Raw genomic sequence first — 22,653 nt, 5'->3', positions numbered from 1 at the left:
TTACCATCATCGGAAAAGACTCACTTTTGTTTCTCTTATTTTTCCTCGTCTTCTTCTCTTGTGAGATTATCTTATATTTGTTGTAGATCAGATTTATGAGTTCTCAGTTGTGTGATTGTTTCTCATGGTGTTGTACGTTGTTCTGGTCAATATGTGTCCTCTTTTCCTTTGATTTGGTTAATGTTAAGAACCACATTTCCTTGGATTGGGTTGGGTTGGGTTAGAGTTTAGTTGTCTTTAATGTTGTCTTTCTCGTAGTTGCCTTATCGTTGATGGTCTCTACTCTTTTTGGTTTTCAAGATCTGGTTTTTGCTGATCTGACTTTTATGTTTTCTTTCATAGCTCGAGGATGGTTCCACAGTTTGTTGATTTTGTTTAGTCTCTTTTTCTCTATTTGGTCTTTCATCTCGTTGCACTTTTTATCACTGGTTGTATCTCTGATGGCTCTCCTTTTCACTATGTTTGCCACTCCAGGTTTGGATAACGTTTTACTTCGTGTATGTTTTGTGGGCTTGGAAAATTTTTTTTTTTTTGTCTTAAACTTGAGCTTTGGTTTTTCGGTGGTTGGCTTCCATTCTCCCTCCTTTAGATTGTTTTTTTTCTTCTCATGATTCCCTTGGTATATGTGTGTGGAATTAATCTCTTGGAGCTTAGGTCTTTTCTATTCAGAGCTTTGAGGTTCTTCGTTGGCATGGACGCCTTGTATCTGGTTGTTTTGTTTATGAAGTGTTTCTTACATCTTAGCTGGTGGTTGTGCTTTAGACATGTGTTTTCCTGCTTCGTGGTGATTTTGGTTTTCCGTTGATTATTCTTCTTCTAATCCGCTTTTTGGTCTTTTTTTTATGTTCTAGTGTTACAATATTATTTTGTTTTTTTGTGTGTGGAGATTTAGGCTTAGATTATGTGTCGTGTTCTAGTTTTTTTAAGTTTAGCTATTTTATGATTTTTAATAGTAAAATAAATTTTATAATTTGTAAATAAAATAATATAAAATAGTAAAAAATAATACAATAGTAAAATTTATGTTATTTTTTGTTTGTAAATCAACTAGATATTTAAAATATATTTATATTATTATATTTTTTTTTCATCTTCAATTTTAATGACCAATAAAATAAATTATAAAACTTCATATAAATAATGGTTAGTTTGAGAAAGATTATAGTGCACAATTAGAAACTACTAAGCCAAATTATAATAGTGTAAAAGAAAAAAGACCTAAAATGTAAATTAAAAAATATGGGGACACATGTCATCAAACCCCCCTACCACTTATCATAATAAGGGAAAAAACTAATTTTATATATACAAAAATCAATTAAATATTTAAAATATATTTATATATTTATATTCTTTTTTTATTCATCTTCAATTTTAGTCATCAATAAAATAAATTATAAAACTTTATATAATAAAGGTTAGTGTGAAAAAGATTATAGTGCGCGATTAAAAAGTATTAATCCAAATTGCAATAGCGTAAAAGAAAAAACACCAAAAATGTAAAAAGTAAATATGAGACACATGTCATCAAACTCCTCTGCCACTTGTCATAAGAAGAGAAAAAACTAACTTTATATATATAGATTTCTATTCACAACCATAAAATTTATCAATTATGTTTTATCTAGTTTTTAAAACTAAAGTCAAAAAAGAAAATCGCGCGAACAACCTTATTTTTTAAAGCATTATTTTGTAAGATGTAGAGAAAATATATTGTTGTATGATTATTTTTCTATTTTTATTTTTTTCATTTAATTTTTATAGTTACATTAGATACAACTACATCAAAAAATTCTACACGGAGAGTTCTACAGTAAATGTTTACCACTACAACCTAACCAATTACCAGAGTCATAATCGGTTTTACTGTTAGAATTTTCAAGAACCTTATCAGATACTCTATTGAGAAATGTCTAATTATTAATTAGTGGTTCCTTTTCTTAGAAAATAATATTTAATCACATATCTGATAAATATCAAAAATACTAAATTAAATCGGAAAGAACACCTTTAACTGAATTTAAAAATAATAAAGAAGAAAGAAAAAGTAGGATAAAGGAAAATACAAGAGAAATGTTTAGTGTTTGAGAGACTCTAAAAATATAAGAGACTATTCTTCCACTTGTCATATTTTGATGTAACTTATAATTAATTTTGTTAAAATACTAAAATAATAAAGTGAAAAAATGTATTTGAGAAATCTTACCGATCATGATGCTTCAAGGGCATGTGAATCTTTAAAATGTTGATAACTGTAAAAATAGTCTCTCGAAATTTCTTTAGAACATCATTACTGGAGGATATCTCAAACAAAAATCTCACTTATATTTATGTATAAATTTTTTAATACATGTATTTTAAATCATGAGAGACACATCTCAAAGTTCTCTTATGAGAGATTCTGAAGTAGGTGTTTTATGATTTTGAGATCATATAAACACATATATATACATATTTCCATTTAGATATCATTCATTGAGGATTCTCTTGGAGCTTTTTGTACGAGACACTCTTTCACACTTTTACCTTCTTTTTTTCTTTACATTTTCGATTTTTTTCATTTTTTTGTTTTGTTGTTTATTGCTGAGAAATTGTATGAAAAAACAACCAATGTTGGTGCTCTAAGACTTTCAGTTCTTTCTTGCTATTTTTCCCTTCATTCGATTTGGTTTACTTTATAATGATTTTAAAAGACCATTTGTAAAGGAAGTGGGGATTGATTGGTGTTAGGATAAGTTTACATACAGTTTTCCATCCTTCAAGCTGCATAAAAGTCCACAACTCAACCATGAATGTTGTTAATGTTCCACCTCCTTAAAACACAAGAAAAAAAGCAATCACATTATTGATACAGACAGCGTTTCATGTACATCTGAATAGGCCTGAGACTTTTATCCGAGATCCGGATTTGATCCGAGATTCGATCCGGATCCGATCCGAAAATCCGGATATCCGGAGGGGCCGAGTCCGGATCCGGATAGTAAAATGTTGGATCCGTCAAAGCCGGATCCGGATCTGGATACCTTAATTTTTTAGTACGGATATCCGGATCCGTAAGTTTTATTAATAACTATTTCAAAAATAGTAATATCTATATATAAAATTAATTTATTTAATATATTTTTATTTTTATAATAGTATATATATATTTTATGTAAATTTTGTAATATTATACATAGAAATAATTAAAAACATTATATATGTTTTTATTTTTAAATTATTTTTAATATTTTTTATATATTAATATTATTATTTATTTATTTTAAGGATCCAAATCCGGATCCGGATATCCGCCGGATATTACAATTGTTAGAAGGATATTCGACACCCAGATATTCGAAAACTCCGGATCCGGATAAGGATAGTAAAATTATGGATCTGCCGGATAAGGATCTGGATCCGGATACCTTAAAATTGCCCGGATATCCGATCCGTCTCAGGTCTACATTTGAAGACATATTTAGACATAATGGATATATTTTATAATATGAATGTAAGTTTCTTTTTGTAACATACATTTATTATTTTCTGCCGAGCTGTAAATTCCGGTGATAAAACCGGCTACACTCACAAATTCTCAATCCTTATAAGCTTATCCTAAATGTCCGCTGTAAAATGTGTAAGGCCATGCGCATTAGAGGTTCAAAAGAAAGGATCAAACGTTTTACGAGGAAAAAAAAATATTAAAAGAAGCAAAAGCGATGAACTCGGTTCGTCTCGCCTCTCCTGCGTGATACTCTCTCTCCTAAAGTTCATCACTGTAACGCGGGCTCCACGACACGTGGCGGCTCGTGATTGGTCAATTTTTTTTTTTTTTTTTTTAAAAATAAAAAAAAAAAAATTAATAATAAAAAATTAAGAAGATAACCCCAAAGGGGGTTAACTGATGCTCTTGTTCTAATGACGGAATGGATTGAATTTGAATGTGAATCGCCTAGTGTCTACGTCAACTCTGACAAGTGTGTGCAAAAATGACACGATTTGTTCTCTTCAAACAGTATTGTTTTGTTGGTCTACAAGGCTACACGTAAGCGAAGAAATGGCCACGAACACTGAACACACATCAGCTAGTTTACCACCCTACCAATGAAATTATTTTATTAATAATAAATTGGCTATGGAATAAGACCATGATTATCACTATACCGTTTCTTGGGCTAAATTTTCTTTTTAATCAGATAAAAAAAAATTTAAAAACGCACCAATCGTGTTGCCACGTGTCAGTAAGATCCGTGAACAGTGCAAGAAACAGACCAAAGTCGATCTTTATTTCACGATTTCTGGAACCGATTTTAGAGATTTTTGTGGAGTCCAGACCATAAAATTTGTTAAGAAACCGACTAATCTCGAGCGATAATCATGCTCTAAGACCATGATTAATCCGAGGTTTTGACTTTAAAAACCGGTTCTTAATTTTTTTAGTTAAAAGTTAAGAAATAGTTTCTTAACTTCCGCTAATAACCCCAATCCTAAGAACCCCGGGTTAATCATGTTATAAGAAATTAAGATTTCAGTCCACAATATAAATATATTTTAAATTAATTTTAGGAAAAAGGATAAAAATTGAAACTAAAGGTAAATAAAAAGATTAGGATTTGGCACACACACTGCAACGGATAGGCTTAAATAAGAGCCCTTCATTTTTTGCCTCCATACCTTTTCTCCCCCGTTACAAATAACACTCCAGACACAAACGTCTTCACTCTCCTCCTCCTCCTCTGCTTTTCCCATGGCGTTTTCTTCTCCCGCCGCTACTTGTTCCTCCATTAGACTCCTTTATTCCCCCTACGCTGCTTCTCCTTCCTCTTCCCCTTCTCCAACCATTTCCCTAACTCTCTCCTCCTCCTTCCTCCCTTCATTCACTTCCCTCTCCGTCCCCACCTCTTACCCTCACCCCCTCCGCCGCGCCTTCACCGTACGCGCCGCCAGAGGTAAATTCGAGAGGAAGAAGCCTCACGTCAACATCGGCACAATCGGCCACGTCGACCATGGGAAAACCACTTTAACCGCCGCTCTAACCATGACCTTAGCTTCCATGGGAAACAGCGTCGCCAAGAAGTACGACGAGATCGACGCGGCGCCGGAGGAGAGAGCTCGTGGAATCACCATCAACACTGCTACCGTCGAGTACGAGACTGAGAATCGTCATTACGCTCACGTCGACTGTCCTGGCCATGCAGATTACGTCAAGAACATGATCACCGGAGCTGCTCAGATGGACGGAGCTATCCTCGTCGTTTCCGGCGCCGACGGTCCTATGCCTCAGACTAAAGAGCATATTCTTTTGGCGAAGCAAGTTGGCGTTCCCGACATGGTCGTCTTCTTGAACAAAGAGGATCAGGTTGATGACGCTGAGCTTTTGGAGCTCGTTGAGCTTGAGGTTCGTGAGCTTCTCTCGTCTTACGAGTTCAACGGTGATGATATTCCGATTATCTCCGGCTCCGCTTTGTTAGCTGTGGAGACTCTCACTGCGAATCCTAACGTGAAGAGAGGTGAGAACAAATGGGTGGATAAGATTTACGAGTTGATGGATTCCGTTGATAGTTACATCCCTATTCCGACAAGACAGACGGACTTGCCGTTCTTGTTAGCTGTCGAAGATGTGTTTTCGATCACCGGTCGTGGTACCGTCGCTACGGGTCGTGTCGAAAGAGGTACTGTGAAAGTTGGAGAGACTGTTGATTTGGTCGGGTTAAGAGAGACAAGGAACTACACTGTTACAGGAGTTGAGATGTTTCAGAAGATTCTTGATGAAGCAATGGCTGGAGACAATGTAGGATTGTTGCTTAGAGGTATACAAAAGGCTGATATTCAGAGGGGTATGGTTTTAGCTAAGCCCGGATCGATTACTCCTCATACGAAGTTTGAAGCCATTGTGTATGTGTTGAAGAAGGAAGAAGGTGGAAGACATTCTCCGTTTTTCGCGGGTTACAGACCGCAGTTTTACATGAGGACGACTGATGTTACTGGTAAAGTGACTAAGATTATGAATGATAAGGATGAGGAGTCCAAGATGGTTATGCCCGGTGATAGGGTTAAGATCGTTGTGGAGCTTATCGTGCCTGTTGCTTGTGAACAAGGGATGAGGTTTGCTATTAGAGAAGGTGGGAAGACTGTTGGTGCTGGAGTGATTCAGACTATTCTCGAATAAAGGAACTAGCGGGTAAAGCGTTTCGCCATAGCAAGCTTGTTCTTGTGTTCTTTTGGTGTTATATTTTTGTGGGGGTTCCTAATGATTAAGAAACTCTTGAAATTTGGTTTGCAGTTAGTTTTCTTTATCATATTTTTCACCATTTTCTGTGAGTATTCAGAATGAAAAATGTCATATATTCTTCCGTCTGAATTGTAGCTAATGTCCATACGCTTCGGTAATGGCCCAAAAATTTCTTAGAATTTGAACACCATGAACATACATACCAATAACATGCTTCGAGGCTTTAACATGCCTGACAAGAAAAACATTCATACTTTCTATAATATATAGAATTGGAGGCTTGAAACTTGATAGCTTCAGAGTATTAGAAGAGATGCTGGTGAAACGCAGAGTGGAGATTGTGTAGATGAAAGACATCACCACTAGCTTTTTTACTTTTAGATTTGCCAACATATATCTTTTCGGTCGAGCTGAACATCAGTTTCCTTCCTATAAATGATAATTTGAATCTGTATTAGTAAGAGATGCTGGTGAAACAGAGACTAGACACATTATATATGAAGATGAAAGTCATCACCACTAGCTTTTTTGATGTTTGAATTGCCAACATATATCTGATTAGTCCAGCTGAACATCAGTTTCCTTCCTGTAAATAATATATTTCTTATATTATTTTCTCTTCTTTAAGTGAAACAAAAACCAAACCAAATAGTTCGCCCTAGCTAAACACTCCCAAGCGCAGTAATCGAGACAGCCGCATCTCGTCCAATCTCCGACGTCGACGGTGTGAGAGGCCGTCGGCGTCGCCTCCTCCGCCCCCTCTTCTCAACGTCGTCAAGCTCCTCTGTTTTTGGTTCCGTCTACAGTTTCTCTTCGGGTCTTGTTGGTGTTAACTCGTCGACGAGAGAGAGATCCGTCGAAGAAGCCTCTGTTGCAGAGCTCGTTCTTCCGCTGGTCACTTGCCGACTTCGCCACTGTCTACCCTCCTTCAGACTTTCACTCTGCAACTCGTTGAAACCGGATCTGTCCATGGATAGTCCCGTTTCTTCTCGACCGTTTATGTCACGGACGCCTTGCTTCAACCTCCAAAGATTGTCTCCCAACGCGTTCAGCCTCTCGAGGTGTCTGTCCTCGTCGATAGAGTTCTCAATCCGTTCACCGTCCGCTGTCTCTCGCCGCCAAGCTTCCCCTGTCCGACTTGGAAGCTCCGGATCTGAACCTCGTCCCGTCGAGGATCTGTTCCGCTCCTCCTCCGACTCTTACACATCCGCTTTACCACAACCTCTCACGCCTCATCTCCTAGTAGTCGCCGTGGTTGAAGTTATGAAGCTTACCATAATCTGGAGACGCCGTTCACATAGCGGTTTTAACACCACGGTATTGACTCTCCCTTTGCGCCTACCTCCCCTACCTCGTCTCTCACCCTCCGCCTCTCCTCCATTCCCTCTCGTGTTAGTCACTACTCGCCGCGTTTCTGTGCGTAAACCCGACATATCTCTTGATTTGAACTTTCATTGTGTTGTAATGGACTTGCGGTTTAGCTCAGGTCTCAACGAGAGCTTTCTATTCCGATACAGTAATATTGGAGTTTTTTTGCTCAGTTGGATCTCAGTCTGCGTCCCCTTATGGATAATGGTCAAGAGCATCATTTCATCTCGGCATCGCCTCTACTATACACCCAACATCAAGGCAGCCCCATCTCACCAAGGTTTCTATGGAGCTAAGCTACTTCGGTTAAATCTCTGTCTCCTAGTGACCGCCGGATCTATTGTGCAAGAGTGTTGTTTCGCCAGATTTGTTTACGTCTTTCTCACCGTTGCGTCTCTATCACACTATGCCGTCTCAAGCATCGACGGTTCTTCACAAAGTCGGATTTGTGGCCTTCCCGATCTCCTCGTCGCTGGAACTATTGTGCAAGAGTGTGGACTCGCCAGATTTACTAACTACATCACTGCTGCGCCTCCATCACATTACGCCGTCTCAAGCATCGACGGTTCTTCACAGAGTCAGCTATGCGACCTTCAAACCGGAGTTGTTGCACGTAGACCCATCGCCATATCAAGTCAGATAGGACTTCAAACTTTCAATGGTTCCTACGGTTCTAGAGCTTCTCACCTAAAGTTCTTGCCAATCAACATTCCAACTTCTTCCTATAGGTGTATCAACGTCGTTTTCGACTATCAATTGTTCTTTCGAACAATAGCCATGGGATCAAAAGTGAAGCTTCCTTTTGGGTTTCTTCATTTTGCTGAGCATGACTCGCCCTTCGATGGTTTTATCTTTAGTTGTTTTGTATTGTTTTCTAGCTTCTTTCTACCGTCGAGTATGTTTCCGGGATCTTTTGATTCAGTTGTAAACTCTCATGCTCTTTGAGCTTTTAATATAAGTGGTGTTACGAAAAAAAAAAGTGAAACAAAAACCAAGTACGTAAATCTTGTTTTAAGTTTTGTAAGATTTTCTAGCAATGAATTTAAATTAAGCTTAATGTAGTTGTGCCATATAAACAAACTCGGTCTCAGACTCTCAGGTATAACATTCAGACATGATTTCTAATAAAGGAAGATAGAAACATGAACCAACGAGTACAGGAAGTGGTTCTTGTCGAGAGGGAAGAACACATTCTGTTTGGGTAGGGACCACAAGAACTACTAGAAAAAACACAGCAAATCTCAGTAGCCAATCACTCTTTTCTTCCATTTCTCTCTCCCTCTCTTGGATTTTTTTTTCTCAGTCACTTCATATCTATTAATACCCATAATGATAGGTTTAAATTCCATAAAATATTCCAAAACTCAACAAAATATTTTATTTATCTTATGTAAGTACCATCTGTCTGTCAGCCAAATGGAACAAGTAGTTTCCCATAGAAAAGATTTTTTTACAAGTTCGCACAAGTACAGGTAATGTTGTGAGATCAAGTATGAAAACATTTTTGACCAAAAACAAACTGAAAAACATTTGCATTTAGTTTAACACACTGATGAGTGATTACAAGACACTTTGCGTTGAAAACATTGATGACAGATCACTCTGCGTTCAAAGCACTGGTTTACATCATCATCCAACATAGAGATCCAATAAGGTATATGAGCCACCTATCCAAGTGCCACACGCCGGCACATGCATGTCTATAAAAGTCAAAGATGGATAAAACAAACTAGAAATACATGACTAATGCAAGTATAGCAGAAGATGCTTTACTCAAATACGCGAACCAGGATGTATATATAATTTTTTTTTTCTGAACAGAGGGTTTCTATTTAAATTGCATAACAATAATACAAGTCTATAACAGAGTCATATGAGTTCAAGAAAGTAAAGAGAGAGGGAGATAGATATGCTAAGCATACAATTTTGAGACACAAGTGCCTAGCATTGTTAAAGAATTGATCTCACTTAAAGGAGGATGAAAACGTATTTAGGGTATTACACAAAGTCGAAGAAAGCGTTTCTTTTACAGACATTTTTTATTCAAAGAAAGCGTTTGTAGTTCAACTTCTTTCTAAAAGCGTTTGGTTTAACAAAATCTTATCAACGGATGAGTTTCAGCAGATTTATACAGAGATCACAAGCAAAAGAAAAAAGAAAGCTGTTTATTTTTCTTCATACACCATGCATTTCCCAAGTAACTTGATAAGATGTGACTGTCAGATTCGTCTCAGTGAAGCCAACCTCCTCTCAAGCTCATCCACTTCACTTGATTCAGAGCTACAAGTTTTAATATACACACAAGATTTTTTTTTTCTTAATTTCTTCTTCACTAGAGTTTACAATGACCAAACATGAGCTCACTCTCAGATATTGACAATACCTGTTGTTGTTGATAGTAGTTGTAGTGGTAGCAAGATGAGCTGCGGTTTTTGTAGCGATCCGACCTTTTGGAGCTGAAGATAACTGTTCAAAACAAATGAAACAGAGACGCATGTTAGTTGTTTTGACTGAACCGGAGAAATGAAAAAGAAGAAGAAGCCCCTAACCTGAGATGCAACACCAACACCAATCTCATCAAGAACCTGGTTAGTGAGATCTTCTGTTTCTTCTTCAGCTTCATCTTTGTCAAGTGTTTCATCAATTGCCTCTGACATCATCTCTATCTGTAAAATACAAACCAAACATCACACAAAGCCAACTCCACCAAAAAACATGTGAGATGTATCAAACTTACCGTCATGTCTAGCTGTGCAGACTGTTTCTGGAAATCCTTAATCACTTTGGCTTGTTTCGTTGGTGCCATTTGCTGAAAATACAAGGTAGGTATTAATGAATGAAGTTGTTCTTTATAAAGTACAATATAGCATCATCATATTCCTATCAATGAAAAAAAACTAACGTTACCTTGTTCATTGCAACCATAGCTTTGGTTGCACCCTTCATACCAGAAGAAATGGAAGTGCTGGCATACAGAGCCTAACCAACGCGAACAGTGATTTATTTAGTACACTAGCTCAGGACTATTATAATCGAACATAGCTTAGCTGATGTCGAATGTAGAGAAACTAAGTAAACCTGTGTGTGAGTGGTTACACCCCTAATTTGAGCACGGCTTCCCTGTAAGTTTGTAATCTGTTGCCTCAATCGAACTAGTTGACGTGCCAGAATCTTTGTAGCCGCCTAACAATGTTAAATGAAAATATCAACAGTATAAGTCAAGGAACGAGCCATTTACTAGAGAAATTAAAAGTTTTGATGGATGAGATTGGGGAGGATATGAAAGTTGGTTCTTGCCTCGTTTCCAGTTTTAGCTGTTTTCTTGATTTCTGCAACTAGTCTCTTCTCCTGATTTGTGATTTAATAAAACCGTAAGAAAACTTATATGAACAAAGGTTGCGCACAGTATATGTTATCTCTACCTCCAGCTGAAGTGATGAAATCTCTCTCTCGATACCTGCAACATATATATAAAAAAATTGGCCTCAAAAACTGAACAAAAGCTTAGTTGATTATGCCTGCCTATTGGTTTATTTAGAACACATTACAGAAAGATAGGAAGCTATACTTACCTCGTGTAGCCACAGCCATTTCTCTCTTGCTGGTTCGAAGGGCATCTGCAGCAATTAGAAAAATCTCACAATTTCTCAATACAATCATAACCAAGTTACATCCATAAACAAAACCAAAGGACTGTAATGACACAAATCTGGGCAAACTCACTAGTTTCCCTTTTTGAGAGTTCACACAACAAAATCTTCTTTTTTTTTTTTTTTTGTCACTGACACACAACAAAATCTAATTAAGGAATTATATACCCTTTTATGTAAAATAAGAACCCAGCAAAATGCCCAAACTCGAGATTCAATTTTGATTACGAAGAACAATTAAAGGCGTCATCTTTTTGTCAGATCAACAGGAAATAATACCATTCTTTGCAATTTAGCAGATGCAAATGAAATTTCCAGAAGAAAAAGAAAATAAATTCAGATAGACACTGGAGTAATGTTTTTAGCTTTTTTTTTTTTACCTTTGGGAGTAGTCTTCTTCTTGAAAATGTTCATAGCAATTAACTTCTTGGAAATGTTCATGAAGTGTTGAAAAAAAAACAATTCCTCCTTGTCCTTGTGTTTATGAGAAAGGGGCAAAAAGTTGTAGTTTTTCTTCTTCTTCTCTCTCTCTATTTCTGACTTTTGTGTGTAAATGTGTATAGATGAGCGTGCTTAGCTTTGGCTTAATACAGTAATGAAACGGTACTTTGGAAGTAGCCGTTACAGAGTCCAGATCTTCTTAATATTCCTTCTTTTATCCACCGTTATTTTTATTTATTGTTTTAGGAATACTTTTTGGGTTATATATATTTTTGTATGTAACCACCGGAATACTTGTCTATTATCATGCAAAAATAAGACCTAAGCTAGTATCTGATTACAGAACTGCAATCACAAAGAAGATTTAGTCTTTCTTCACAACGGAAGTACTATCTTTTTCAATCAATTCGATGCACATCAGACTCATTCCGAAGATTCTCAGTCCTAAGCTAGTCTCTGATTACAGACTTATTGCCTTATGTAATGTCTATCACAAGGTAATATCTAAAATCCTAGCTCTGAGACTCAAACCTGTGCTACAAGATTTCATCTCAGAAACTCAAAGTGCCTTTGTTCCCGAACGCGTTATATCTGACAACGTCCTAATTACCCACGAAGTACTACACTATCTCAAGGGGTCGGGAGCTACTAAACACTGTTCGATAGCAGTAAAGACAAACATCAGTAAGGCCTATGATAGATTAGAGTGGTCTTTCATTCGAGCTGTACTAGAGAGAATGGGATTATGTGGTACCTTGATAATGTGGATGATGCAGTGCATATCAACGGTATCATATTCCTTCCTCCTGAATAACGAGGTAGTGGGTAAAGTGATTCCTCAACGAGGCATCCGCCAAGGGGATCCACTGTCACCCTACATCTTCATTCTCTATGCTGAGGTCTTCTCTGGTCTCTGTCAAAAAGCACAAACAGATAGATCACTCCCAGGTCTGCGTGTTGCTAGGAACAACCCAAAAGTAAACTACCTATTATTTGCTGATGATACTATGATTCTTACAAAAATGGAAGTTCTGAGTTGTACCGCGCTTATGGAGATTCTACGGAGCTATGAGCGTGCTTCTGGACAAATGATCAACGCGCATAAATCCTCCATATCCTTCTCCTCCAAAACACCTACTGATGTCAGAGATCGTGTCAAAGCTCAGCTGGGTATTGAAAAAGAATGAGGTGTTGGTAAATACCTGGGGCTCCCCGAGCACTTTGGTAGACGCAAGAAAGATCTCTTCTCATCAATTGTTGACAAGATGAAACAGAAGGCTATCTCGTGGACCACCCAGTTCCTGTCGACAGCAGGCAAAGCCACCATGCTACAAGCGGTCCTATCTGCTACACCCTCCTTCGCCATGACCTGCTTTAAACTACCAGTTAGCTTATGCAAACGTATACAGTCTGTTCTCACACGGTTCTGGTGGGATTCCAAAGACGGTGAACGCAAAATAAGCTGGATCTCTTGGGATTAGAAGACGTTACCTAAAGGAATGAGAGGGCTGGGCTTCCGCGATGTCCAAGCTTTCAACCACGCGCTCCTAGCAAGATAGGATGGATAATACTGACAAGACCCGACTGCCTTCTCGCACACATACTCCTCGGTTAGTATTGTCACAAATCCTCGTTCCTCAAAACGCCCCCAACCTCAGCAATCTCCCATGGTTGGAGAGGAGTCTTGGCAGGGAGAGACTTGTTGATGAAACATCTAGGTAAGGCAATTGGGGATGGAGAATCAACCAACCTCTGGGCAGACTTTTGGATCCAACCAGAAGCAAACCTGAAACCTGTTGGCCCCGTCTTCCTCCTCGACAAAGACCTCATGGTCGCAGATATCCTCACCAGAGAAACTAAGGAATGGGATGTAGCTAGGATCAACAATCTGCTCCCTGAGCTTTCCTCCCACATTCTAACGTTAAAACCGAGCCTAACGGGAGCACCTGACTCCTTTATCTAGCCGCTAGACAAGTCCAGAAACTACATTGTTAAGTCGGGATACTTCTCAACACAAGCAGCTAAGCATCAATCTACTACACCACCTGATCTTCAGACTACTCCATGGAACTGGAAGAAGTATATTTGGAACCCGGTGCTCCTACCTAAGCTGAAATATTTCCTCTGGAAAGCCGCATCAAACGCACTTCCAACTGGAGCAAATCTACAGAATAGAGGACTTCTCAACAATACAAATTGTAGAAGATGTGGAGAGAGAGAATCATTAGATCACATCCTCTTCCACTGTCCTTACACAAAAGAAGTTTGGCAATATGGACCATGGAGTAATCCCCTCCCACCCTCTGATCCAGCAACCTTCAGACAAATGATAGAAAGCGCGCATCAATGGCGAAATCTCCCACCGTATGGCATCACAGGTAATGCCTTCCCCTGGTTCTGCTGGACTATTTGGACTTCTAGGAACCAATTGATCTTCGACAGCAAAGCACCGACGGCGCAGGAGACCGCTCTCAAGGCCATCCTTTCCCAGAAGGAATGGGAAGAGGCACAAGCAAACAGACTGATTCAGACACCTATCCTAACCACGCGGCCCAACCTCGCCCCCAATGAAGCTACTGTCTTTTGCAATACAAACGCAGCGTGGAGATAGGACCACAAAGCAGCGGGTTTGGGCTGGATCTTCACCAATCGAAACTCACAGGAACTCCACAGAGCATCTACGCCCCACCAAAACGTCTCCTCCGCATGCATGGGTGAAGCCCTAGCAATCAGAGAAGCTCTGATTCAAGCCGCCTCACTCCAATTCACCAACATCTGTATTCGCACAGACTCTCAAGTGCTCGTTAGAGCAATCACCATCAGAAGACGATCGACGGAACTTTATGGAATCTTGTCGGACATCGACTCACTAGCGTTCTCCCCCTCCTCCCCGTTCTCTTCGTGTTCCTTCACCTTCACTCCACGGGCCTGCAATGGGCCACCCGACCTTTTAGCTAAATCTTGTTTGTTTTCTCTTATGGGTCCGAGGCCTTAAACTCTTTGATTTAGTTTTAATGAAAAGCAACCAGTTGATCAAAAAAAAACCATGCAAAAATAATATAAAATATTTAAAGCTAGACCCTGATTAATCTCTGATTACTCTTCAATTAATTGTTAACTTGCTAAGCTTATATCGTCTGTCCAACTAGCGCCTAGCGTAATTCCGAACAAGGGTTGTAGTATACAGTCTTATAACGATAATGCTAAAGAAATGAAATAAATGTAATTTCTTAAATATTTGCAGTCAGCATTTTTAATACATAAGTACTAGATTTTTATCCGTGCTTAGAAAGAAATTTGTTTTTCACTTGCTGATCCAAAATTGATTTTAAAACTACTATTATTTTGTTGTCTTGAATCTTAACAATTAATGTTTTATCATTTTTTTTTCAAAGTGTGTTATATGTTAGAAATAGATTTAAAGATGATATATGTGATTTAATAGTATAGATATTCTATACTAAAAAAACTTGAACTACCAATAACTATAGAAAGTGTATGTTTTATTTATAGAAAGGTTTGAATAGCCGTCAAATACAAAGAAGTGTTTAAGAACAAAAGAATGTGAATGTATTAAGACTATATTTTTGCTACGAGCATACTGGATCTCTTGCGCTTGGCTTGTACTCCTCCTTTTATAGGGTATTATTAGAGGTGGATTAGCGTGATCTTCGGCATGGACCAAACATATTTACGGTGTTTTTAATGCGTTTGATTTCCTTACGTTTCGCTTTGACTAGTCGAGCTCGATATATGAAACACTCCCAGCTCGAGGTGGGCTCTGGTCTTTTGTAGGAATTAACATGTAGCTCATCTTTTTCTTCCATTATTTTTATTGATTTTTTTTTAAAAAGAATTAATTCTAAAATATATTTAATTGTTGGAATAATAGCTATGCTACCAGATGGGCACACAAGGAGAACGAGAAGTCTTGCTTTTTCTCTAGTAAACCGTCATCTATTTGCTATAAGGTGCATCTTACATTAGTATTGTTTGTTTCTTCTCCAAAAAGCGAACAAATATGCGAGCTCTGTATTTACTGCCAGTCTTGTGGATGAAACTCGGTCTCACAACTGTAGATTGGGTTTTTCTCTAGATTCATTACTAAGTACATGAGAGGATACCAAGAAAGACAGTGGACAAAGTTAGCTCATTCAAATATACTCTATGCTCATGTCCTTATTGTAAGCCCCAACTCAGTTACTAAACCGAGCGGTACTCAGAGAGCCGTGCCTCCATTGTTAAAAATGAAGCTTTCGCTTAGGGCATCAGTTTTTTTAAAAAATTAATAGGGCATCTTTTCTTAGTTCATCAGGGCAACTTTCATTAGTTATTATTTTGATTAAATCATCTTTTATTAATTTTATTGTTTAAATCCTATATAATAGAGAATATATAATTATATATATATATATATATATATTATATATGAGTTAAGTCAGTAATTTGGGTAAGCTTAATACAGACTAGATGAAAGTTGCTAAAAAACAAGACTAAAAGAAGAGAACCATATATGTTGATTGTTATGGTTATAATTAGGAGTGGACACTTTACCCGATATCCGAAGTGGCACCCGAACCCGATCTGAAAAATCTGAACCGAAATCCAAACCGAAGTAGCAGAATATCCGAACGGGTATTAAATTAGGAGAGATTAGATATCCGAACCCGAATGGATATCCGAAAATAACCGAACATATGTATAATTAACCTTATATTTCTAGTTTACATCTCTTATTTTATATAAAATATTTATATTGATACTACACATATTTTAAGCTCATATGATATACATACAATTACGGAGAAAACAATTTGCTACTCATTTAAAATGCATGTCAAATTTTTTATTTCAAAAAATTACAAAAAGTTACATCCAAAATTTAAAAACAATAACCAAATTAATGTCTTTTTAGTTTCAAAATGTTATGTCCAAATCTATTAACCATTCAATCTATTAAAAATAAATAATTAGTTTAAGTGAAAGTTATATTTTTAAATACAAGAAATTTGAGAAATGAAAATTTAATTTTTTTTTTCAAAATCTAAATATCCGAATCCGATCCGAAATAACCGAACCCGAACTAAAAATATCCGAACCCGACCCGAAGTACAGAAATACCCGAACGGGTTCTACACCTCTATACCAAAATACCCGAAAATCCAAAATACCCGAAAATCCAAAATACCCGACCCGAACCCGAACGGATACCCGCCCACCCCTAGTTATAATGGTCCAATGGCTACCTAATGATATTCTGGTAGTTTTAATAGTAAAATAACCAAAATAAATAAAAAAAAAATTGTTAGTCTTATAAAACTTAAGATAAAGAAAAAGATTAAGTAATTTTGGTTAAGTAAAATAACCAAAAAGATAAATAAAAAATTGTTAATCTTATAAAACTTAAGATTAAGAAAAATATTAAAATAACCAAAAACATTTGAATTTTTTTATTATTTTTACAGCAAAGAAAATTTTATATTTAGAACTTTAAAATGAACATTTTAATTGTTGATGTTTTAAAAAAATGGCTACGTAACAGTAGTATTTTGTAACTATAATTTAAAATTTTGGACATTTTGTTCTAACCACGCTTCTGTTAGTCATAAGTGTTCGCACGGCTCTGGGTACTCACCACCTAGGCCGATAGGCCAAACCAGTTATATTTTTAGTTTTTATCCTGTTAATGTATTTTCAAGTGAGGTTCAAACAAGATAATTTCCTAATCTTAACAGACAGTCGCGAAAGGAAAGAAAGCCACACAGGTGTTGTGTTGTGTCCTCCTTTGTGTTGTGTCCTCCTTTGTGTTGTGTCCGGATTTTAGCGAATTGACTTGTTTGTGTATCCGATAGAAGTGTAGCAGGGTAGTGTAGGTCGTACTGATTTTATTCAATTCCCGTTGTATTCCGAAACTTATGACAAATTGGGAGATTATATATGAAACGGTATATATTAAAAAAGAAATCTGTCCTCATTCTTGCAAATGGATCCATTAAATTAATTTTCTAGACAAGATGGAGTAAGTGTTAGCCTATTAAAAAATATCGTAGTTACCAGAAAAAATTTACGAAAGTGGATTTTACAAACAATTTCTTATCGATAATGAAACACTTCCAAATATTATATCTTAGACCACCAGTAATCCTGCCTTTTGCAAGAGGCGGCTTTGCTTGAGGTTTTGTACTATTCACGGGCTCCACTGATATGTGACGGTCCGCGATTGGTTCGTTTTTAATTTTTTTTTTTTTAAATCAGACAAAAACAAAATAAGAACCCTTTAGCTTTAACAATGCTTCTAGATTATAAAAATAATAATTATATATACAGTCAAGTCCATTGGGTAATGACCGGGATAAGCTCAAGCGGAACTTTCTTAGGACAGACAAGTCCATAAGATTCTTCAAGATCAACATCTTTTGGACTCATTCCTTCCGGGAGCTTCCAATCGAAACGGTAAAGAAGATTGACAAGAGTCAAGTGTACCAAAGACATACCCATACCCATACCAGGGCACATCCTCCGTCCACTACCAAACGGCAACAACTCAAAATTTAGACCTCTATAGTCGATCTCATTGTCCATAAACCTCTCAGGGATGAATGCTTCTGGATCTTTCCAAACGTTTGGATTCCTATGAACAGCCCAAATGTTGACATGGATCCATGTTTTTTTCGGAATGTCATAACCTGCGATCTTTATATCCTTTAAAGTCTCCCTTGGAACCAGAAGTGGCACAAGTGGGTTTATCCTGAATGTTTCTTTAATCACCATTTTAAGATACTCCAGTTTCGCTATATTTTCTTCTGTGATATCATCCTTGTTTTTTATTACTTCCCTCACCTCGGCTTGTACTTTTTTCATAACTCTTGGGTTTGCAATCAAATGTGTCATCACCCATGTTGCAGTTTGGGCAGAAGCTGTGTCTATTCCAGCAGCAAGAATGTTCTGTAATAACAAACAAAAGAAAATAAGAAACTAAAGAATGGGACTTCTTCACTTATAGAATTTTTTCATTACTTACCAGAAGAATTCCTTTGGTATGGTTTCTGGTTAGTTGAAACTCTCCAAGTCCAATCTCTCCCCTTTCCATTTTGAGGAGCAAGTGAATGATATCATCTTGAATACTCTCATCGTCTAAATGATGCTTTATAGCTTGATCAAAAAACGTATCCATTGCTTTAAAAACCTTCTCGCATTTGCTATGTAAACCTGTGAGTCTATCAATTAATCCACCAACAATGGCGAAGCAATCCGCTGCTGCAAAACTCCCCACAACCTCCATGATCCCTTGAATAACTTCTTCATAACTACTCTCAAGTTTACTCCCTTCAAGACTTATCCCAAATCCAAGTCTACAAATCACACTTGCTGACAGTTTCAACAATTTGAGGTTGATATTAACCTGTTTCTCTAATGAGGCAGACTGTTTGATGAAATCGACCAAGGAGGCAACTTCTTGTTCTCTGATATGTCCAAACGACTTGACCCTTTTTGCGGTGTAGAGTTCCGTAACTGTCAACTTTCGCAGTTCCCTCCAATATTTACTATAGGGAGAAAAGCCGAGATCCTTGCGATTGTATGAAAGCCTTGCAGCGTAAGTCATAAAGGTCGTGAACAACAATCAACGTCGAACGTTTTCAGGACATCTTTCACTGTTTCTGGAGTTGACGCCACAACGGTATACACGTTTCCAAACTTGAGGGACATTAGAGATCCATATTTTTCAGACAATTTGAACATGGAGCGGTGAGGTTTTGATCCCAACTGGTGCAAATTGCCAATTATAGGAAGTCTTGGTGGTCCAGGAGGTAGATTTTTCTTTGTCATTCTCGTGTTCTTTACAACGAGTATAGATGCAAAGAAGACAATTACAACAATGGTAAACCACAAATTCATTTTGCTTCCTACACAATAACGGATAGATTACTTAATGTTAGTAAATAATCTCTTGGTTATCTCAATCTATTTAATAAATCTTAAGAGAAATATAAGCAGCATAAGCCAAAAACATGTAAGGTGGATGGGACCGTGCAAACTAAAACTACCAAAGCATCAATCTGCCGTAAGGCATCAGAAGAACGCTAATAAATTTCTTTACCCGACCAAGGCAAAAAAGAGATGCAACACCAAATATGTTAAGAAAACATATGGATAAGCAAATTACTCAACTAGGAGAGAATATGAGTTTCTACTATAATAAAGAATCATCTACATATACAGAGAGACAGAGCAAGGCAAGATTACCTTCAAATCTTTAACTTTGTGCAGAAGATTTGATTGAGGGAGAGAGAGAGAAGGGAGAGGAAGATCTAGTATTATGTTTATTGTAATTGTATTGTAAGACTAGCAGGCGCGATGGCAGTTTCATATTTATAGACAATGTGATCATGTATTATTTTTTTAGTATTGTCTACTTAGAGGATGATACATTTGAGAATATTGTTTGGATTAATATATAATATTATCTCCGTTCCACGAAAATTGTAGTATGAGATTTTTATTTATTTCACAAAAGATAGTAGTTTTGTGTTTTCAATGTAATTTTATATTTTTTTTCTCCATTTTCATATTAAATAATGCAATTACTATATATAATATTTTTTTAATTTAAACTCATGTATGAAATTAAGGTTATTCTGGTATTTTAAATTTACTTTTAAAGTGTGTGAAAACTCTAAAATTACAATTTTCTGAAACGCATGGAGTATACACAAGTAATTAGGACACATGCAGTTTAGATTTCGACAAGAGTATGATTAGTTACTCCAATAGTTAACATAATTTTCGTTGTAAATTTTATTGGAAATTCCCCAAATATGCAGGTTCTGTTCCTCAAAGAGAATCAGGATATAGTTTAATGTGTGTAATAAATTAAATAGCATATGACCACAAACAATTCTTTTCACTAATGACAATATCATCACATTTTTGGTTATAAGAAAGTTTTGATGTTAAGTTTTCTTCTCCTATATATGACAACATTTGACCATTTTTCATATCAATCATATAATTTGATAATGATTTATGTTTTATGTTGTGATTACTATAATATTACATTTAAATTTTTTTTAGTCGAATACTAGTTTAATTTGTGTTTATATCTTGAGTGACTCGACCTAATGATGTTCACATAATATAGAACTACAATTTAATCCGCGATTACAAAAAGGAAAACTATTTTAACAAAATTTTATTTGATAAAAATCTTCTAAATTTTGTTTCTGTTGTAAATATGTATTGTTTTCAAATTTTTGGTAATATTTTTTTTTTTGTTGACCAAGAGGTTCTGGGAAAAGCGCATAATCCTCTTAGAACAACATCCAGACGATTTGATGTGTGTAATAAATTAAAGGGTGAATTCTTGAAATGACCAAGTTTGAGAAATAAACTAAGTGCAGAGCATTGATTTTGACATAATATATTATCTAACAATTGTGTTTTATTTCCACCGGTTTTACCCTTGATTCTTACAAGTTGCCGGTGGCTTAAAGATGTAGAGATGACGTTGACAAAATCCAAGTATGGCCAATAATTAATGCAAACTGTAACCAACAAAAGAAAAATAATACAGCCACATCACATACATAATAACCATAAACATTTCATTAATTCTACTTCGTATCACCAAAATAATATAGAATATTAATTATACATCAACAATTAAATCTAGATACTAAAACTTATCTCAATCTAAAACTAATTTCTAAATATTAAACCTTAAACCCTAACCACTAAACCCTAAATCCAAATATAAACCATAAGCTCAAATATAAACCTAAATCTAACTCCAACTTTTAAATACTAAACCCTAAATGGATCACTAAACCCAAACTCAAATGTAAACTATATTATATATTTATAATTTTAAAATAAAATTAAAATCTGAAAATATATATAATACTTTGTGATATTAAACTATACTATATAAAGATGGAAAATATCATACTAAACTCTAAACCCAATCCCTAATTGCTAAACCCTAAATACTAATCACTAAACTTTAAATCCTAATCACTAAACCCTAAACCCAAGTATAGACCCTAAACCCAGATAGAATGGAACAAAACATATAGTATAGTACATAATTGTGAACAAAAGAAAACAATCTTTATTAATCATCAAATGGAACAATACATGATAGGGTCACTAAACCCAAATCTCAACCCCACCTTCCAAATACTAAATTCTAAATCTTAATCACTAAACTCTAAATGAATAAACTAACAGTTAGGCTTCATATTATCCGGTTATATCCTCCACATATGCAAGTTGCCGGCACAGAAGAAGAAAGAAATGACCCAAAGAAAGAAGAAAGACACACCACTGATTAATAAAGTTAAACCCAAATTAAGGAAGCATAAACCCAAATAGAATATATATAATATGGTTTACTAAACTCAAACATCTACTTACTAAATCTAAACCCTATGCATGAGCCTATAAACCTAAATACAATCTATAAATTATTTTCCAATATTAGACACTGACACATTTACTTGGATAGCGTGTTACATTTCTTCTATTCCATATAGTCTAAGTAGTATAGTACACGAATGTTTCAAATAATCAAAAATTTTCAGTGGTGTATCCATAGTATGGAATGCAAATAGTAAACCTTCCCCACCCGCAAAAATACAACAATACAAGACACACCATTAATTATTAGAGCTAAACCCTAATTAAGGAAGCATAAACCTAAATAGTGTATATATAATATGGTTTACTATACCCAAACCTCTACTTAGTAAAACTAAACCCTAGACAGGAACCTATAAACTCAAATACAATCTATAAATTTTTTTCCAATATTGGACACTTGAAGGCACATTTTGAATATTAAACCCTAAACTGCTATCACTAAACCCAAACCTTAACCCCACACCTTCCAAATACTAAACTCTAAACTCTAATCACTAAATCCTAAACCCAAGTATATACCCTAAACCCAAATAGAATGAAATAAAATAAATAATATAGTAC

The 22,653-nt window shown here is 36.1% G+C and overlaps 3 protein-coding genes and 1 pseudogene across 3 annotated transcripts; 1 reads left to right on the top strand and 3 right to left on the bottom strand.

Moving 5' to 3' along the window:
* The first annotated feature begins 4,614 nt into the window (after positions 1 to 4,614).
* LOC125590311 (elongation factor Tu, chloroplastic-like) lies at positions 4,615 to 6,343 on the top strand. The gene has a single exon (XM_048763773.1). The coding sequence runs from the start codon at positions 4,730 to 4,732 to the stop codon at positions 6,149 to 6,151; it is 1,422 nt and encodes a 473-aa protein (XP_048619730.1). The 5' UTR covers positions 4,615 to 4,729; the 3' UTR covers positions 6,152 to 6,343.
* Positions 6,344 to 8,639: 2,296 nt separating this feature from the next.
* LOC106408875 lies at positions 8,640 to 9,160 on the bottom strand. The gene has a single exon (XM_048763774.1). It carries the CDS (start codon positions 8,849 to 8,851, stop codon positions 8,678 to 8,680), a length of 174 nt encoding a protein of 57 aa, XP_048619731.1. The 5' UTR covers positions 8,852 to 9,160; the 3' UTR covers positions 8,640 to 8,677.
* A 396-nt stretch (positions 9,161 to 9,556) lies between these two features.
* Positions 9,557 to 11,849, bottom strand: LOC125575612 (vacuolar protein sorting-associated protein 2 homolog 2-like). The gene is made up of 10 exons (XM_048763772.1): positions 11,613 to 11,849; positions 11,155 to 11,199; positions 11,005 to 11,039; positions 10,880 to 10,930; positions 10,661 to 10,765; positions 10,490 to 10,561; positions 10,320 to 10,391; positions 10,132 to 10,248; positions 9,966 to 10,048; positions 9,557 to 9,862 (listed from the first exon to the last, which is right to left on the bottom strand). Exons 1-10 carry the CDS (start codon positions 11,671 to 11,673, stop codon positions 9,802 to 9,804), a joined length of 702 nt encoding a protein of 233 aa, XP_048619729.1. The 5' UTR covers positions 11,674 to 11,849; the 3' UTR covers positions 9,557 to 9,801.
* Positions 11,850 to 17,949: 6,100 nt separating this feature from the next.
* On the bottom strand, positions 17,950 to 20,490 carry LOC106379122 (annotated as a pseudogene).
* Positions 20,491 to 22,653: the final 2,163 nt, after the last annotated feature.

The sequence above is a fragment of the Brassica napus genome, chromosome C7 (assembly GCF_020379485.1).
Source record: "Brassica napus cultivar Da-Ae chromosome C7, Da-Ae, whole genome shotgun sequence".
NCBI lineage: Eukaryota > Viridiplantae > Streptophyta > Magnoliopsida > Brassicales > Brassicaceae > Brassica > Brassica napus.
This window is presented reverse-complemented; position numbering and strand designations above follow the sequence as displayed.

Bases quoted from the DNA above. Each gene is read 5' to 3' on its own strand.
- LOC125575612 (XM_048763772.1), bottom strand. From the start codon at position 11,673: ATGAACATTTCCAAGAAGTTAATTGCTATGAACATTTTCAAGAAGAAG. The intron at 11,200-11,612 runs GTAAAAAAAAAA...TAATTGCTGCAG, and splicing joins GAAGAAGACTACTCCCAAAG to ATGCCCTTCGAACCAGCAAG. The intron at 10,249-10,319 runs GTAAGTTTGATA...TGTATTTTACAG, and splicing joins CTGCACAGCTAGACATGACG to ATAGAGATGATGTCAGAGGC.
- LOC125590311 (XM_048763773.1), top strand. From the start codon at position 4,730: ATGGCGTTTTCTTCTCCCGCCGCTACTTGTTCCTCCATTAGACTCCTT.
- LOC106408875 (XM_048763774.1), bottom strand. From the start codon at position 8,851: ATGGAAGAAAAGAGTGATTGGCTACTGAGATTTGCTGTGTTTTTTCTA.